General features: G+C 42.3%; 1 protein-coding gene across 6 annotated transcripts in view; it reads left to right on the top strand.

Moving 5' to 3' along the window:
* Window positions 1-19,924, top strand: part of MID1 (midline 1) — a 328,983-nt gene that overhangs the window by 281,833 nt on the left and 27,226 nt on the right. For all 6 annotated transcript variants that reach the window (XM_048860586.2, XM_048860595.2, XM_048860612.2 and 3 more), the window contains 2 exons: window positions 15,175-15,282; window positions 19,375-19,523. In XM_048860586.2, coding sequence (XP_048716543.1) covers window positions 15,175-15,282; window positions 19,375-19,523 — 257 coding nt within the window. The remainder of the gene's footprint in view (window positions 1-15,174; window positions 15,283-19,374; window positions 19,524-19,924) is intronic.

The following is a 19,924-nucleotide window of genomic DNA, read 5'->3' as shown; positions in this document are numbered from 1 at the left end:
AAACATTAATCACAATTAATCGCAGTTAAACAATAATAGAATACCAATTGAAATTTATTATAAATGTGTTTGGATGTTTTTCTATATTTTCAAACACCCAAAAGATACCTGGTTTACCTGTTGTGTTTTGAGGACTCACAAGTCATGGGATATTTGACTGAAACTGCTCTTGCTGAAGCAATCAATGAAGGTTTCTTCAGGCCTGAAGGAAACAGGTACTAGAACACACCAGGCACTGGACACAAAAATAAAATCCATGAGAACCCCATCAATTAGACATGTGACATCCAAAACCAGCAGGGAGGAGACCTAGGACCAAAGACCCTGCACTGAAGTCAACATAATTGGCACTGAAGACAATATAGTATCATAGAATCACAGAACTGGAAGGGACCTCGAGAGGTCATCTAATCCAGTCCCCTGCACTCATGGCAGAACTAAGTATTATTATCTCCAATGATGGAGATTTCACAACCTCCCCTAGGCAATTTATTCCAGTGCTTAACCACTCTGATAGCTAGGAAGTTTTTCTTAATATCCAACCTAAACTTCCCTTGCTGCAATTTAAGCCCATTGCTTCTTGTCCTATCCTCAGAGGTTAAGAAGAACAATTTTCTCCCTCCTCCTTGTAACAACCTTTTATTTGTTTGAAAACTGTTATCATGTCCCCTCTCAGTCTCCTCTTTTCCATCATCTGCTCGTAAGCCAACACTCGTGGCACTGAAGCAGATACCAAGTCCAGCAGCAGGAGAGGCTGCCCTGATAGTTCAGTCAGAGACTGTAGGCGGAGCTCAGTGTTTTTGCAGAGCGAAGACCACACGTGGCCTCCAGGAAGAAAGCCACTAAGTCCCAAATGGAGTCGAGGGCTAGTGACAAGAAGCCTCCTATCATCTCTGCATGGGGGGAAACTTCCCTACTGCTGACTGCACAATGATGTCAGGGTCAATATCATCAGAGTCACTGTTGCCACCGGACATGTCCCTGTTGGAATCCAGAAGGCGCAGTTCTAAGACAACTACTGGCACTGATGTGCAGACCCAGTGTACCTTTGCGCTGCCTCTAAAGGGAAATCTGCTCCTCCTGTCTATCACAGTGGCACATGTTCTTGCCCCCTTCCAGTAGATAACCCTCTTTCCTGAGGTCCACAGGTGAGACCACAGAAAGAACCAAGTGGCTTTCCTTACAGACCTCAGCCTAACCACATTGGGAATGGCACTGGGCTAGCCTATGCCAGACTAGCTGGCCATATCTGTATAGCATGCCATCATGACTTTATTGGGCTTAGTTGAGTCCACCCCTACACACTTCCAGGAGTCAATCTCCATTCCATTCCATAAAGAGGCAGAGATTGTACTCACAAATGGCATCCCTAGCTAGACCACTGACACTGGACAGAAGAGAATGCCAAGAACGGTCAGATATGGGACCTGAGGAGAAACAGCAATAACATCCTGCCTCACCATCCAAGGACTTTTACTGTTCATCACCCAATGAAGCAGTAACTCTATCAGTGCCAGTAGACTTCCAGTCATTTCAAGAATTACTTTATAAGAATCACAGATACCAGAAATATACGTCTGTCATAAAAGAAAAATCTCATCAGTTGTTTAACATGCTGGCAACTTCAGGCCCAGCTAGAATTGCCCTTCCAATAAATGAAGGACTGCTAAGGTCCTGGAAAAACGCCTGCCACGACTGTGATCCTAGGAACACCACAGCGTCAGATGGCAAGGGTTTCCCTGATATGTAACAGAAAAACTCAGTTGGCCTGACCAGCTCACAACACTTAGCATGCTTTTGTCATAATATTTAAAACATGTCTTGGAATATCATTCAAAACTAAGAACATGAGGGACACTAATATTACAGTGAAATGTACGTAACAATGCTATATGTGAAATTATGGATACTCACTGATCTTACATTCTGAAGTCTGCAAAAGGAGGCAAAACGTTTTTCCAGACTAAGGAGAAAGGCAAACACCTCTTTGTCTCAATTGCAAATTGAACTAGGCATGACCAGGGGCAGGGACAATGGGCTACTTATTTGCATCAGAGATTGTAGGAAAATCATTTGCATTGGGGAAAAAATCACAGGAGACTGCAAAATTAGCATGGTGTCGGCTCCCTGGTGGACATACAAAGCTGAACCCCCAGGATGGCTTTCTGACTTTAAAGACAAAGAAACTTGGGGGATATAAGGAAAGCCTCTGGGATATCCATCACCTGGGAGAACAAAGAAGCCAGTGCTTTGTATCTAAGCTGGGTCATCCTGCTAAACAACTTGGAGAATGCTGACAACTTGGTGTGAGTAAGAAATGATGTTAGACAAAACTGAATCTTGCTAGAATCAAATTCTAGGCACTAGAAAGCATGTTGTTGTTGTTGTGTGTGCAATCCTTTCATACCTTGTTCACTCTTGCTTGAAATCACTTAAATCTATGCTCTTCCTAAATTTATGCCTAGTTTTACTACAAACCATCTCAGTGCTGTGTATTGAGGTGGAGTGCATCACCCCAGCTATGCTAACAAGCTCTTTGGATGGAGTGAACTTGGTGTTACCCCTGCAAGTGTCTGTCAGAAGGACTGGACACTGCAGTGGAGATTATTTTGGGGAGACTTGGGACTGGATGTTGTTGTTGGGGGTCACCCTGTGAAGAGTAAGTGGGCTAATGAGATAATTGTGCTGTGAGCATGCTGCTGGAGTGAGGGCTCTGAGCCAAAGCTGCACAGCACAGAGGCACCCGGGGTTGTAGGGCAGGTGGTGACAGAACCCCTTACTAGTCTGAGTGAACCCCCAAAGCATCACAACCATTCACCACAAAACGGTTGAAGAGGTACCAAGTCACTCAAAGAAGGATCTGAGTACTTCCAAGCCCACCCAAGCACAAACTTCTCAGCCATGTCAACAGTGCAGGAGAAATCCAAGTCCAAAAAAATCATCTCAAAGGATAAGGGCCCAGAAAGCTTAACTTATTCATGAGGCTACCATATTCCCCTGCCTCCCTTCTACTACAGGTAGAAAATTATCAGGCCCATCTGGCTATTTTTTTTTTCAGCGTCTAGGAGAGAGTGACATGCTTTCTGTTTAAAGCTCCTACTGGATAATAGCCAAAAGCTCAAAGAGAGAATCAGAAAGGGATAATTAGTAGCCAAAATTCTCCTAACAGTGCTTCAGACACCATGGCCAGATCCATGGCCATGGTGGAGATGACATAAAGAGCTTCCTGGTTTCAGACATCAGGTATTCCCAGAGAAATGCAAGCCCTTTGAAGGCATGGACTGATTCAGTGAGCACAGAGATAACCCTGTATACTGTTTAAAGACTAAAGCTATCTTCAGTCAACCGTGCTTACTTTATGGGGGCTCAACTAGCGGAGGTCCTCTAAGGCAGACTGGGCATCTGGCTATTTTAGAAGTTTTCAGGACCTCCTCTGGTTCCCTCAATGTCCAGTGGTGGCAGTGGCAGGGGATGAGGCTAGTGGGGCTGCCCAATGGAGGAGGGCAGCTGCCAGATGGGGCTGCGAGGAGCAGGCTGACAGGGAAGTGTTATTGCCTTCTCCCCAGCTGCTCCCCACTCCTGGCACAGAGCTGCTCCTGGTGGCACTGCCTGCACTGGTTGGACTTCAGCTGCTTCCCTCCCTCTCCCCCCCTCCCCGCTCATCCCCCATGGGCTCTGCTGCCTGGGCTGCTTCTGGCCTCTGCTCGGATTCTACTTCAATGGCAAGGAGCTAATTTGAAAAGGTATGGGGGACAGACTAGGGGATGTGGGGCTTGCTGGGAGCCAGACAGGAGGTGCAGACTGGGATGGCAGCGTGTAGGGGACCAAGTGGGGGGTGAATGGGTCTCATTCTGCTTGAGCTGAGCAGCTCCAGGGGAAGGGTTGCAGGAGATACCCAGCCCTGGGCGGGGGAATGCGGACACCAGGGGAGGTTGAGGAGGAAGGATGGGGAGCAGGTCCACAGCCCCAGAGGTAAAGTAGGAGGCTGGAGGATGAGTAAGTTGGTGAGGGGTGCCTTGACCTATTCTTGCATCAGGGTCCTCCAGGGCCTTGTTACGTGACTGAGTGAATCAAAATTCCTCAAGGGCCTCCTGCATACTTACCCACCTGTTAGAGAACTTACTCAACATTATCGTCCGAAAACTCAAAGAACCTCCTTTCAGGCAGCTGCTGGATTGCTCAGCATATCATCTACCCTCAAGAGGGTTTTTCTGGTGGCTCTCTCCATGGCACAGAGGGTAAATGAGCTTGAAGCCTTCATGGCTTAGACTCCTCACACATCCTTTCATAGGGACAAGGTAGTGCTCAGACCACACCCTACATTCATCCCAGTTGTGGTCTCAGAATTTCACCTTAAGTCAGTCAATTTACTGGTCTCTTCCCCAAATCAGACTCAATACAGGAAGAAAAGAAGCTAACATGCTTTGGGCATTTCAAGAGCCTGGCTCTATTACGTTAACAAGACCACACCTTTTAGACTCTCTCTCCACGTCTTTGTGGCTATATCTGGCCCATTGAAAGGTCAAGTCAGAATCCCTGATCAGGTTCTGTATTGTATATCTGCCATCTATCAGATAGCTGGCAAGACCTCTCCCTCTGAATGTCAAGGCACAGCCTGACAGCATCTTCAGCCTGCTTCAGCAATCTCTGAGATCTGCAAGGCAGCAACACGGAGTAACCCTCTGATATTTGTTCATCATCATTACCTTGACATGGCAGCCAGCCATCGGATGCAAAGTCTGGGAAAACCATTCTTTAATTATTATTTGATGAATGCAGCAGAAACCTCTTGTTCCCATCCTCCTGAGTCCATGCTGATACTGTTTGCCAGTCACCTACAGTAGGATCCACACTAGCATTTGAAGAAAGAATAGGTGTTTACTATGACTGGTTCTTTAAGATGTTGTAGTCGGTATGGATCCCACAACCTGTTCTCTGTGCAAAATCTTCAGCAACATAGGCTTTGAATTGCAAAGGAACATGAGGAGGCACAGGGCTTGTTTGTGGCCCCAGTGGATACTGCTATTCAAAAGACTTCTATTTTGAGCACACAAGGGGCATGTGCAGTTACAGTGAGCTCCACACTGACGACATCTTGAAGAAGCACAGTCGTGTAAGTAACCATTTTTTAGTTTTCCTTCTGATCCTGAAAAAAACCAAACACCACTGTCTATGCCTCAGCTGCTGCTACATATGTGGTTGTAGAAAACAACAAAATAACTCTTCTAGCTTCATTTTCCTCAAACCTAGTGTTTATTTTGTTTACAGTCAAAGGCATACACATCTGGAACGTAATGGCACTGTGATTTTTGTGGTGTTTATCAGAATATTCCAAACACCTTTGATCTGAAGGCTTTTTGGCTGGAAATCTTACAAGAATAGACTTTTCATGAAATTTCTGATCTTTTTAAATACTGATTGGGTTGGAAATATTTGATAATAGCCTTTTTCATGTTGTTTAGTCACTTATCAGTCTGCTCCCAACAGTGGTGCAGAGGCATGTAAAATGACAATATTTTAAAAAATAACACAGACACTCTCCAACCCCAGAAAAAGTTTTATTGGATTCTCTCTTGGGACAAATGTTGGTGACAATCGACCCAAACTGGTTCAGCTACCCTGGCTTAATGGAGACATTGTTCACAAAATTCTTACGTAGCCTATGTAGGTTGCTTTATTTTTGTACTCACCTTTTTTTAAACCTGCTATGAAACTGTCTCTAAATCCAGATTTCCTGGTTAGAGAAAAATGTTGATAAGACCTAGAAAACAAACGAAAACAAAGCCTCCGGCTCACTTGAAATGGGAGATGACCGTTCCTTTCTCCAGCCCCAATTTAGAATAAAAATGTTGTAGATGATCTATTCAGATGGCAAGCTGATTAATATCACATATTTCCAAAGGCACAGTTTGTCATAATTGATAAAAATCAGTGTTGCATTCAGACTAGAAAAAATCTGAGAGAGTTTTATTCCAGTTTTCTTGAGAATGCTACTTTGTGCTTCACATAGTATCAGACAGACATAAGAGAGACATAAAAATGTGACCTCACCGCACACATCCAGTCTCATCGTCCAAAGAGATCAAGAAGAAAATGCCTTTTTGTTGCTGATCATCATTCATTATCCCTTATATTTCCATCACATTGTTCTCATGTGTTGGTGTCTCAGTGCACTGATAAGACGATAATTTTTATACCATGAGCTAATTGTCATATTTGGATAAGTTTTTAAAAACAAATTCTTAAAATGGACTTTAAGAAATGTCTTAGAAAAATAGATAATTTACACACTAAGCCATTAAGGAAATGGAGGGGCACAGTCTCTTTTGGAGGTTATGGAAATATTGTGTGGGCACAAATAAAGAACAACATTGGGAAACTGAATTACAATGATATCAATTGTTTTATGAAAACAGTTCACTCAGCTTTTTTTTTTTTAAACCTAGTCTCAAGCTATAATAATGGTTAGGCTTTTGCTGTTCTGAGACCACTCTGCTGATCATGCTGACTAATATTGCCTCATGGTTTCCTTCTACTCTCAGTCTGTCTGTTGTTTCTTGTCTTATACTTAGATTCTCAGTGCCTCAGGACAGGGACCATGTTCTTGTTCTGGTTTGTACAGTGCCTCGCACAGTGGGGTCCAAGTCCATGACAACATCTCCTAGGCACTACAGTAATACAGTAATAAATAATAATCAACAACAAATCCTCCCTTCTGAGAGAAAATATTCAGATAAATGGCAAAAGGCATCCAAGAAGCCATGACACATGCCTTAAGTGCTGCGGACCTACTTTTCATACGAGAAATGTCTTCTATTAATTTGTGTTCTCTCTAAATTGAGACCCAGTTCAGCTCTCTGTTATCCCCATATGATATCTCTGTGGAGTGCAGTGGAGCTACTCTGATTTACCTGTGGGTAACTGAAAACCTAATTTTAGCCCATGGTATTCTTGAAGCAGTTAAATAAAACAAAGAATATTTTAATGTATAGAGGGATGGCTTCATGTGAATGAAGATTATCAATATTATAATTGACAGTTTGATTTTTACTGTATCTAATGAAAGGAGTGTAATTCTTTCATCAGTTTGTGGACTCAAAATCCCTGAAGGATGGTTACAGATCCACATGATGAAAAAGGGGGACGTTTTCAAAGGCACAGGAACATTTAGGCACCTAACTCCCATTGAAAGGCAACAGGAACTTTTGGCTCCCATCTGTACCTCTGGAAATCTCCTGCAAACTCCAGCTCTGTGGGCCAAAATGCACAGTAATGGTGAAGTTACCCTCCTGATGTAAGTGGGAAAATTAGTGTAATTGCCACTGAACTGGCATTCAGTGAGTGTGAGATGGGACTACCATATTTTACAAGCCTTTCCTGTTTCAGGCCCCTTCCTATTATTTTGCACATCCTAATAAAGTCAAATGGGTGCAAGATACACTACTTTACCACTTACACTGTTTTCTGATCAATTTACCCTTGGCCAGCCTGGACTTAATAAGTAGGCTTTTCTCATCAGAGTAGCCGCTGGCAAGAGTACTTGTTTCATCCCGTCCCTTGGTAAGATTCTGCCAGGCGGGCTCCTATGCAGACTCAACCACAAATTAAACTGCCAACCTCTGATGAACCCCAGAGGGAGAGCTGTACTCCCATGAGGTGAATCTTGCTAGGAGACTACAGAACACTTTTGGCTCAGAGATGTGAATTACACAAGTGCTAGTAGGTGTGAGGTTAGCCCTGTGATTTAACTCTTTGCCAAATTAAGGTTGAGCTAGCAGCAGAAGATTGACTGTAATTGAGTTGTCCATTGTGTTATAATTTTGTGATTTACCAAACATCTGCTAAGGACTTTGAAACCACCACAACCATTTTGCTTATGACCTAAATCACAATTTGACTCAAGTCTCTGAATATGCAAGTCTAGGCAGCCTCTCAGAGAGCAGAACTCTTTGCAAGACAGTCCTCAGTTTTAGTTGAACTAAAACCAGCTGGCCTAATTTCTCCCATTGGGTTAAGGATGTTTGCAGCTACAACTCCCTGTCAGTGCACTGAGGAGCACCCATTTTTCTCTACTTGCCCACTCTCACTCTTGAAGATCAGCCTAGCAGTCATCTTTCTGTTTGGAAAATATTCGAGGTGCTCCCTGAAGAGCCCATTAGTCAGTAAGATGGATCACTGTGTTGAGCCAACATAGGACAACCCAGTTCCCTGAGGGGCCTGGGTGTGTTGCAACTTGCTTCCATAGAATCATAGAATATCAGGGTTGGAAGGGACCTCAGGAGGTCATCTAGTCCAACCCCCTGCTCAAAGCAGGACTGTCATAAATATAAAGGGAAGGGTAACCACCTTTCTGTATACAGTGCTATAAAATCCCTCCTGGCCAGAGGCAAAGTCCTTTTACGTGTAAAGGGTTAAGAAGCTCAGGTAACCTGGCTGGCACCTGACCCAAAATGACCACTGAGGGGACAAGATACTTTCAAATCTGGAGTGGGGGAAAAGGCTTTTGTCTGTCTGTGTGATACCTTTGCCGAGAACAGATCAAGGATGCAAGCCCTCCAACTCCTGTAAAGTTAGTAAGTAATCTAGCTAGGAAATGCATTAGGTTTTCTTTGTTTTGGCTTGTGAAATTCGCTGTGCTGGAGGAAATGTGTATTCCTGTTTTTGTGTCTTTTTGTAACTTAGGGTTTTGCCTGGAGGGATTCTCTATGTTTTGAATCTGCCTGCCTGAGAGATTATCTTCCATTCTAATTTCAAAGAGGTGCTTCTTTTACCTTTTTTCTTTCTAATAAAGTTCTGTTTTTTAAGAATCTGATTGGGTTTTTTGGGTCTTAAAAATCGAAGGCTGGTTTCTGCTCATCTTGTTTATTCTCAAGCCTTCCCGGGAAAGGGTATGTAAGGACTTGGGGGGGATATTTTGAGGAAATAGGAACTCCAAGTGGTCCTTTCCCTGTTCTTTATCTAAATCACTTGGTGGTGGCAGCATACTGTACAAAGACAAAGCAAAATGTGTGTCTTGGAAAAGTTTTTACTAAGCTGGTAAAAATAAGCTTAGGGTTTTTTTCATGGGGGTCACCACATCTGTACCCTAGAGTTCAGAGTGGGGAGGGAACCCTGACAAGGACCAATCCCCAATTTTTGCCCCAGATCCCTAAATAGCCCCCTCAAGGATTGAGCTCACAACCCTGGGTTTAGCAGGCCAATGCTCAAACCACTGAGCTATCCCTCCCCCAAAATTCCAAAGCCTTCCCAACCCCTACCAGATCACAGAGCAAGAAAGAGACTTCTGGCTACTGTGACGACTCATTGGTGGAAACACAGGCCACTACTGTTACCTTGTCCTTCCGTCCTATCCTTCACCCCAATCCCCGTTTGTTTAGTTTATTTTACCTGTCGCACATTTTCTCCATCTTAGATTGGGAGAACTGTCTTCCAGTTATTGGTTTGTATAGAGCCTGTTTAGAGTCCTTAAGCAGTGCAGAAATAAAAATGATTATTTCATTATCATAACAACAGGACTAGAGTCAGACCTTGTCTCTTTCATGGCAGCAGAGAACAATATCATGTAGCCAAAGCACAAAGCCATACCAGTCTGTTTTAAATAAATTTCATACTATAAAATAGCAATGTTGTAAAACGGTATTTTAAAGCTATAAAATATTAGTTGAAAGTAACAGTTAAGGCCCCAATTCAGCAGGGAATCTAGGCTCAGACGTAACTTTTTAAGTTCATGAGTAGTCCCATTGGCTTCACTGGTACTTAAAGTCAGTTAGGCATGTGCTTAATTAAGTACTGAAAAGGGCCTATGTAGCCTGCAACTATAATAAGATAATGTATCAATATTTCAGAGAGGGGTCAGAAAAACCTAGAAAATGAACTAGCTTTTTAATAGTAGTTTTGGACATGCTGTCCAAAAATTTTGAAATACATTTTCCACTTTAATAAAAATTGGATATGTGTTCAAAAGAATTTAAAAATACTTTATTTTTCTAGTTTCAAAGAAAAGAGAAATCTGTCTTCATTGAGTAAGAGATCAAAAAGGGAAAGTTTTGGAACCATTTTATTCATATAATTTTGGTGGGTGCATCTTAATTTTTTCCCCTTTCTTAAATAAACTTGGCACTAAATAAAACATTGTTGTCTATATTTAGCCCTAGTGTGACTCCCCTGATGTCTGGAGATATACACTATAGATGAATTTGGTCCTATAGGCTAATTTAATCATTGATATAAATGGTGATAGAAATTACACATTGAGTGGAAGCTAGTCAGAAATCCTGTTTAAGTGATAAAGTAATTAATCTAAGCACCAGTCAACCATGACATAAGTGAGCACTGACATAAAAAGAGTTGCACCCATTTATACCTAGCCTGAGTTTTACCTTAATTTATACCAGTTTGGGATTCCTTGCTTTGTCAAAAGGAATTTCAATCCATGTAGTCAACCAGAACTCAGAAGAAGGGCAGGGCTGTGGTTAGAAAATAGTACAATTGGTTAAAAGCAGTTCTGCAGTGGTGCAGGATGACAAAAGTGACCAGTGGGAGCATGCGTCAGAAGACCAGGTTGTAGGTGGTCATGCCTAGTAGTCAGAGTCAAAGTCAAAACCAAATTCAGAGTCTAAATGCCAAATCCAAGAGTCAAGACAAAGTCAGAACCAGGAACCAAGGCCAAGGGTCAGAACTGTAGTCAGAATCCAAATGCCAGAGCCAAGGGTAAAGACTGAGTCAGAGCCAGGAATCAGAGCCAAGGGTGAGAAATGGATTACCAAGAGTCAGGGAAAGCAGGGCTGGTTCCAAGGTAGCAGCAAGGCTGGAACTGGACTGGAATAAGGCCAGGTGCAGGGCAGGGTCTAGGTTTGGAGCAGGGCAGGAACAGGACCTGCAGAAAAACCTGAGTGTCTCTGGATTAAGTTTAGAAGTGTGTGCAACAAGAGTGATGTAGTGGTGGGAGTCTGCTATAGACCACCGGACCAGGGGGATGAGGTAGATGAGGCTTTCTTCCGGCAGCTCACGGAAGCTACTGGATCGCATGCCCTGATTCTCATGGGTGACTTTAATTTTCCTGATATCTGCTGGGAGAGCAATACAGCGGTGCATAGACAATCCAGGAAGTTTTTGGAAAGCGTAGGGGACAATTTCCTGGTGCAAGTGCTAGAGGAGCCAACTAGGGGGGGCGCTTTTCTTGACCTGCTGCTCACAAACCGGGTAGAATTAGTGGGGGAAGCAAAAGTGGATGGGAATCTGGGAGGCAGTGACCATGAGTTGGTTGAGTTCAGGATCCTGACACAGGGAAGAAAGGTAAGCAGCAGGATACGGACCCTGGACTTCAGGAAAGCAGACTTCGACTCCCTCAGGGAACGGATGGCCAGGATCCCCTGGGGGACTAACTTGAAGGGGAAAGGAGTCCAGGAGAGCTGGCTGTATTTCAAGGAATCCCTGTTGAGGTTACAGGGACAAACTATCCCGATGAGTCGAAAGAATAGTAAATATGGCAGGTGACCAGCTTGGCTTAATGGTGAAATCTTAGCGGATCTTAAACATAAAAAAGAAGCTTACAAGAAGTGGAAGGTTGGACATATGACCAGGGAAGAGTATAAAAATATTGCTTGGGCATGTAGGAATGTTATCAGGAGGGCCAAATCGCACCTGGAGCTGCAGCTAGCCAGAGATGTCAAGAGTAACAAGAAGGGTTTCTTCAGGTATGTTGGCAACAAGAAGAAAGCCAAGGAATGTGTGGGCCCCTTACTGAATGAGGGAGGCAAACTAGTGACAGAGGATGTGGAAAAAGCTAATGTACTCAATGCTTTTTTTGCCTCTGTTTTCACTAACAAGGTCAGCTCCCAGACTGCTACGCTGGGCATCACAAAATGGGGAAGAGATGGCCAGCCCTCTGTGGAGATAGAGGTGGTTAGGGACTATTTAGAAAAGCTGGACGTGCACAAGTCCATGGGGCCGGACGAGTTGCATCCGAGAGTGCTGAAGGAACTGGCGGCTGTGATTGCAGAGCCATTGGCCATTATCTTTGAAAACTCGTGGCGAACCGGGGAAGTCCCGGATGACTGGAAAAAGGCTAATGTAGTGCCAATCTTTAAAAAAGGGAAGGAGGAGGATCCTGGGAACTACAGGCCAGTCAGCCTCACTTCAGTCCCTGGAAAAATCATGGAGCAGGTCCTCAAAGAATCAATCCTGAAGCACTTGCATGAGAGGAAAGTGATCAGGAACAGCCAGCATGGATTCACCAAGGGAAGGTCATGCCTGACTAATCTAATCGCCTTTTATGATGAGATTACTGGTTCTGTGGATGAAGGGAAAGCAGTGGATGTATTGTTTCTTGACTTTAGCAAAGCTTTTGACACGGTCTCCCACAGTATTCTTGTCAGCAAGTTAAGGAAGTATGGGCTGGATGAATGCACTACAAGGTGGGTAGAAAGCTGGCTAGATTGTCGGGCTCAACGGGTAGTGATCAATGGCTCCATATCTAGTTGGCAGCCGGTATCAAGTGGAGTACCCCAAGGGTCGGTCCTGGGGCCGGTTTTGTTCAATATCTTCATAAATGATCTGGAGGATGGTGTGGATTGCACTCTCAGCAAATTTGCGGATGATACTAAACTGGGAGGAGTGGTAGATACACTGGAGGGGAGGGATAGGATACAGAAAGACCTAGACAAATTGGAGGATTGGGCCAAAAGAAATCTGATGAGGTTCAATAAGGATAAGTGCAGGGTCCTGCACTTAGGACGGAAGAACCCAATGCACAGCTACAGACTAGGGACCGAATGACTAGGCAGCAGTTCTGCGGAAAAGGACCTAGGGGTGACAGTTGTCGAGAAGCTGGATATGAGTCAGCAGTGTGCCCTTGTTGCCAAGAAGGCCAATGGCATTTTGGGATGTATAAGTAGGGGCATAGCGAGCAGATCGAGGGACGTGATCGTTCCCCTCTATTCGACGTTGGTGAGGCCTCATCTGGAGTACTGTGTCCAGTTTTGGGCCCCACACTTCAAGAAGGATGTGGATAAATTGGAGAGAGTCCAGCGAAGGGCAACAAAAATGATTAGGGGACTGGAACACATGACTTATGAGGAGAGGCTGAGGGAGCTGGGATTGTTTAGCCTGCAGAAGAGAAGAATGAGGGGGGATTTGATAGCTGCTTTCAACTACCTAAAAGGGGGTTCCAAAGAGGATGGCTCTAGACTGTTCTCAATTGTAGCAGATGACAGAACGAGGAGTAATGGTCTCAAGTTGCAGTGGGGGAGGTTTAGATTGGATATTAGGAAAAACTTTTTCACTAAGAGGGTGGTGAAACACTGGAATGCGTTACCTAGGGAGGTGGTAGAATCTCCTTCCTTAGAGGTTTTTAAGGTCAGGCTTGACAAAGCCCTGGCTGGGATGATTTAACTGGGAATTGGTCCTGCTTTGAGCAGGGGGTTGGACTAGATGACCTTCTGGGGTCCCTTCCAACCCTGATATTCTATGATTCTATGATTCTATGACTTGCAAGTGAGGCGAGCACATGGAGGCAGAGAAGCTGCAGACAGGGGTATTGAATAGTCACAAAACCTCTGCAGCTGCTGGCCTTAAGGGCAAGCCACCTGACTGCCAGAGGCAATCGTGGCTCTGCTGTGGCCCAATTGCATTGACTGACAGCCTGACAACTGGGCAGGCAGAGCTGCAGGCCCTCATTTCTGACAGCAAGTAAAATAGATTGTTACTAACAGCTCTAATGCACACACCATTGAAAATAGGCCCACGTTTCCTCTTCACCTATGTCAGGGCAGACGTCTCCAGCACCACACAGGCCCCTCCTCCAGGGTTATTGAACCAAACAGCATTTCAATATTGAAAATACATTTAAGTATTATAAAACTGCTACCTCTATTAATGCTTAAGCCTATGGTATATGTGGCTAAATCTTGTTTGTTATGGAAATAAAATCAGGGTTTTGTACCCTACAGTTAGTAGGCTGAGGGGCATAAAGGCTGTTCAGATAAAAGGGCACTTTGTAAAATTGGCCCTGATCCAATAACGTGTTTAAGCATGTGCTTAAATTTAAGTACAGGGGACTATTAATGTGCTTAAAGGTCAATACATATTTAAATGTTTTGCTGGATTAGGGTCCTTTTTGTAATCTCTGGTCAAGGAGCTGTCCATTTACTTGTCTGTAAATATCATTCTTGTTGCACTGTATAAATACTATAATGTAAAGATGAGATACAATAGCCTACCCTCCATTTCCTTAAGCATTGTGTTCTAGAAGTTTTTTATAATGCTTGAATTTTAAACAATGTCTACACTGTATATTCCTTCTGTCAACTAGTGATATACTCTGAAACAACCATTGTTATACATTTAGTTTCTCGAATATAGAATATATAAAAAAGAGCTGCTTGAAAAGTGGTATTCTTCCCACCCACCCAACCCCCTGGAACATTTTGACTTTAAACTGAAAACCCCAAAGCTTTTTGATTGAAATATTTTTTTTAAAAAAATCTGTTTTTGGGGCGTTTGGGGTGGGGGGGTATACAAAGTGACATTTTGCACAGAAAGCAAACATTTTGCATGGACATTTTTGTGTCTTCCTCTGCCCCGCCTCCCCCCACTTTTCCATTAAAAAACAGTTTTGAGAAAAAAAATTGACCAGCCGAGAGACCTCTCTCTCTCTCTCTCTCTCTCTCTCTCTAATCACAATTATTTTAACACTATTTTGTTACTGAAGAAGAATGGCAAGAATCTCAAATACACCTAATATATTAAACAATTGACCTTTTCCATGGGCTGTTGTGTATAAGCTGTGGTAATAAGCTACATATGTGTTCTTTATTTGAACCCTACTTAGGCCTCGATTCTGAGAGGTGCTAAGCACCCAGTGAGGGATAGTAAGGGCTCTCAACACTCACTGATGTCAAGTAGAGTTGAGGTTACACAGCACCTGACAGGCCATATTTGACTTTGGTTAGAAATACTGATGAGTTTGTCTGTACAGTGATACATTATGAAAATGCTCTGTCTGGACTTTTGAATGTTCATTATTTCACAAGAGTCAGAAGAGGGAAAATAAACAGAAGACAATTTGTAAAACAAAAAGAAAAATACAAAAAATTTTTTAGAAATGATCATTTTAAATTAAAAATAGAATGAAAAAGACCAGACCTTTTCTAACCAAGGTGACTTGCTCTTCAGGTGAATGCATCGCGCCAAGAAACCAAGCTGACAGAGGAATGTGACCTGCTCATTGAAATAATCCAACAGAGACGACAAATTATTGGAACCAAAATAAAGGAAGGGAAGGTAAGTGCTCTTCTCCCGATAGTTCAAATGGGTCAGAAGTGTTTCTTCATGCTCTGTAACCTCTGTGATTTCTTGACTTAATGTGCTAGGAATACACACTTACAAGAGTCCTTGGATACTCCTTGCCATCTGTAACTTTTAGGTGAACTGAGATGCTGTCTGCTGTCTGCATTGGGTAAACATTCAGTCATTGCTTAAAACTTATTGAGTGTTAAACACCAAAATCGCATAAGGTTAGATTAAGGTTCTTTTTTTGTGATGTAATATGATTTTTAAAAATCAAATAATTTATGTAATATTTTCCCACAGGGATGTGATTTCACTTATCAAAAGATATTTATAAAAAGAGGGACTAAAAAAACTTTTACTTTATCAGAAATCTGAAGGCATTTGCCCATAGCAAGAATTTACTGAATCACAGGACTTGCTCTCCAGTCATCTGCATTAATATTTTATTCCATACAGATATAAATTGTTTATTAAAGACATTTATACAAAATAACTCGACAGACAAGAGCAATTACTTTCAAGATAACACTTTTTTAAAGACTGTAACGGGGAACTTTAACTTGTATTTTACAGAAAGTGGTATGAGATTTTTACTATCTAAAAATATTGGGAATGTAAATTCAATGCCATTGCTTTCCTAATAACTGCAGGACAGTGGTTGTTAGTGTCAACCTAACGAATGAGGCAAATATCAGATATGCATTCAAGTTTTAAATTGATCTAGCTACCTGGTAAATTAAGGAACATCTTAGTTTTAGATCATTATTCTTGTTTCTTTTGGAGCATGGTGTTTATTCTTTACCTGCTAAAGTAGCTGGAAGAGTGAAACATAAACTCTTCTTGTGTGGGAAAAGCTCAGACAAGGAATAAAGTCAAGGGGAGGTTAAATGGTTCACTTAGCTGTCAAGATATTCCAATTAACTTGAAATTAAAAAGGCTGTCGGCGAGGGCTGATTTAAACATGTTTGAAGACCACAGTTCCCATTCCTTATTTGACAGATCTTGAACTTCATGATGTTAACAAAATACATCTCCCTTCAAGATGTAGTAAGCCGGCCTTCTGCATAATCTTCTTGGCTGTATTTCTGTATACATTGAGACCAACCCTACTGCCCTCAAAGTTCATGGCAAACTTCCTGTTCATTGGGAGCTGCCCATTATGCATATAGATTTCATCTTTAAAAGATCCTTCACCAGATTCTGATCTCAGTTACACCAATGAAAACTTGTAGAGTTCATTAGTTACTTTGGATTTTCTCCAGTGTAACTAGGATCAGACTGTGCCCCATTCTTTTTTCTGTTAAAAAAAATCAGACTTCTAATAACCCCATAAACACTTGAAAAATATCTGGTTCCTTCCTAAAATCTGCATCACTTGCACACTCTGGATTGTTTTGATGAGGCTCTTCATTACTGACAAGGTTGCTGCTAATGATTTGTTTTTAAGAAATATTTTTAAACAAATATTAAAGACCTGTTTGTGCCCAGCCCCCTGTATGGGAATGTGAGGCCACAAGAAAACCTCCAGAGGCCAGGGAGTCCTTGCACAACACTGAAAAAGTTTCTACCTGTTTTCCAACAATGGTGCAGCAGCTATACCAGTACTATCAACAGGGTAAGCACTGGTATAGACAGGGGTCAGGCATTTTTATCAACATGTCATGAAACCCTGCTCAGAGCGGCTGGAAAACAAGTACAAAATATTCTAGTTTAGATCTACCTAAGGAGCCCAGAGATAGAGCTACCACCTATATGTGCCTAGCTAATGGGTCAAGGCAGGGGTGGAGCCATGTCCTGTCCCCCCTCCTACGCACTGACCAGCGAAGCCACAGAACAGAGTGCATGTCGCACCTTCTTTAAAGAAGGCATGTCGGCTGTTCCACAAAGGAGTTCTAGAAGGCACAGTACCTGCCAAACTCCCCTTTGGCCTATGACTTTGGCTACAGAGCTATGGCCTCCAGACTGGAGCTCCAGCTGTTGTTATTAGGATGAAGGCTCTGATATGGGACTGTGGCTGTGGGCAACAGCTCAGCCCTTAATGCACTGTTGTATACTTGTGTAATCACGTGAAGTGTACTTAACTGAACAAGGCATTTAAATATCAAACAGGTAAGATGTGTTAAGCATAGAGGACATTCCTGCAATAGGGGAAGGGAGGTTCTTCCTTTCCAGATTTATCATCTATTGTTTATATAAAGAAGCTGAAAAATGCTAATTCAGACGTTTGGCCTGCCAACCAGGAAAGTGTCCTCTGGTGCCTAAAGCACATTGTGTGACATTTGTTCAGTTAATTACTTGGATTGTTAATGAATACCACGGTAAAGAGTTGAACAAGATTTGCATGTTTAGGCAGTGAATGTGTCACTGCCTAGGGCAATATATGCCGAAATGCTGTCTCTTCATGAATGCACATATAGAGCATATCTTGTGCTGCACAGAACAATCCCCAGCATATGTACAGTATCTAAACAAATGGCTCCTTTCCTAGCTATCTACCTACCCCCGTACAGTGTGTTCATGAGAAACGATCAGTTAAGTGAGGGCTGGATTGTGACCCCTTTCCTCACATAAGTTACCTACTGGTTTCAGTGGGACTACTCTTGTGAGTAAGTGCTCACCAATGTGAGTATTGGTTGTGCAATCTAATCCTTAGGGCAGGGAGATGCTGTTTGGTAAATTATATCAATAATGAATTATGCTGAAAGTATATTATGATCTTTTTTCTTTGAAGAGCAGGTGACAAATGTTTGTTTCGTTCAAATACTCAACAATAGTAGCAGCCAACCACAATAAATACGCTGTAGCAGTAAATCACATTAGGAACCAGCCAGAACATTAACGTCATCACCATTTGTACGTTTCTGTAGCAATTTTTCTCCATTCATTGCTTGTATTTTGTGGGAAAATATCAATGTTAAAGATTTTCAGCCTTCTTCAACATTGACCTTTGTTTTTTTAAAGTTTCCTGAAAGGAATATTTTACTTTTGCTTGTAGACTCTATTGTCCTAAAGCAAATTAATATGTACCCTCACCTTCACTCAGCATGCATAACTCCCATTGCAGTCAATTATCTGGCAGTAGAGCGAGCAACTACAGTGTTTATTATTTAATTAATGAGACTCTTAGAGTTTGTGTTAAATTTAGTATACAATTCTGATCTTTCTGCTAATCCACTTAATCATTAATTTCCTGATTTTATGCATAGCTGGGGCTTAATGTCCTTCTGAGGTCCAAAGTTATTAGATTTCCTTCCTTTTTTTCCCCTCCTCTTGGAACTATGTGGTGGTGATGATAATGATTTTATAGAAATAGGAAGGATTCCCAGAGCATTCAGGAACTAAGAGGCTTCAGGAGCCAACATTGTCTCTAAAAGGCAGATTGATTGTTCCCCTCCCTAGCCTTCCAGCTAATGGTACTTTCCAGGACAAAGTCATATCTCATGTGGATTTCCTGACTGGCTATTTCCTTGCTACGTATAGCAGAAGCACAATCAATTCTCCATTTATAGCTGTGCTTCTGAGTAGCCAAATTCATTCCACAAGACAGGTTAGGATCTGAACAAACATAAAATAAAATAAAAAGGATGAACATTTATTTATTGTTAGTGAACATGAACCAAGCCCCTTCATCAAATTTTGTTTTCGTGTCATTTTTGTGTAAACCAATTCGGGACTAAAGAAAAGTAATGAGCCTTGTAAACTGCTCTTAACGCATTTCTCATCACTTCAGGGAAATGGTTATCAAAATACTTTTTAGTTATCATGTAAGCAGAAAGTGCCAGGAAATGACGTCTTGCTGAAGGAAAATAGGCTAGCTGTGCTTGTTTTGGCTCCCCTCTGTTGTTTCCAGTGTGGAAAAAGTTGATGTAGAAAGAACAAATCTGTCCTCTTGTAAAATAGCACATAGCTTTTACTTGGCTAATGTGGCCTATGAGTAAAGCGGGTTGAAAAGAGGCTCTTTCCTGTCAGGTAAGCCACTGATGTTAACACCCCATTTGCACTATGGCCATGAGCACAAAGTGTAAACGCTAATGTGATTTGTGAGCACGTGGATCTGACTCTTTTCTTATGTTTTTGTTCAAGGTGGTGAGACTGAGAAAACTGGCTCAGCAGATTGCAAACTGCAAACAGTGCATTGAACGCTCTACATCTCTCATCTCTCAGGCCGAACAGTCTCTGAAGGAGAATGATCATGCACGCTTCTTGCAGACGGCTAAAAATATCACTGAGAGGTAAAGGCATGGACTGCTAGGGAATTTCCTCCTGGCAGATGCAAGAGCTTAAAGTTAGGGCAGTTGATTGGTCATGATTGCCCTCTTGTCTTTCTTGTCTTGCTGTAGGTGCCTTCAAAGAATAAAGGGGGGCTGAATTGCTTTATTCTACCCTAATGATAATTGGTATTGCCTTGAAATGTCAAGGTCCTTTCTATAATATTAAATCAAAACACCTATTTAAAAGAGGAAAGACACATGAGAATGGAACTGCTTTCAGTATTGTTTCATGATCCTCATCATCCATAGATGAAGAAGGGGGCATAGTTATACATGGAAATTGATAAATACTAATCGGTAGTTTGGCGATAAGTACAGTTATAATTAGAGTTGGCCAGAAACTGTAATTCCCCATTCTATGG

This window comes from Caretta caretta, chromosome 1 (assembly GCF_965140235.1).
Source record: "Caretta caretta isolate rCarCar2 chromosome 1, rCarCar1.hap1, whole genome shotgun sequence".
NCBI lineage: Eukaryota > Metazoa > Chordata > Testudines > Cheloniidae > Caretta > Caretta caretta.
This window is presented reverse-complemented; position numbering and strand designations above follow the sequence as displayed.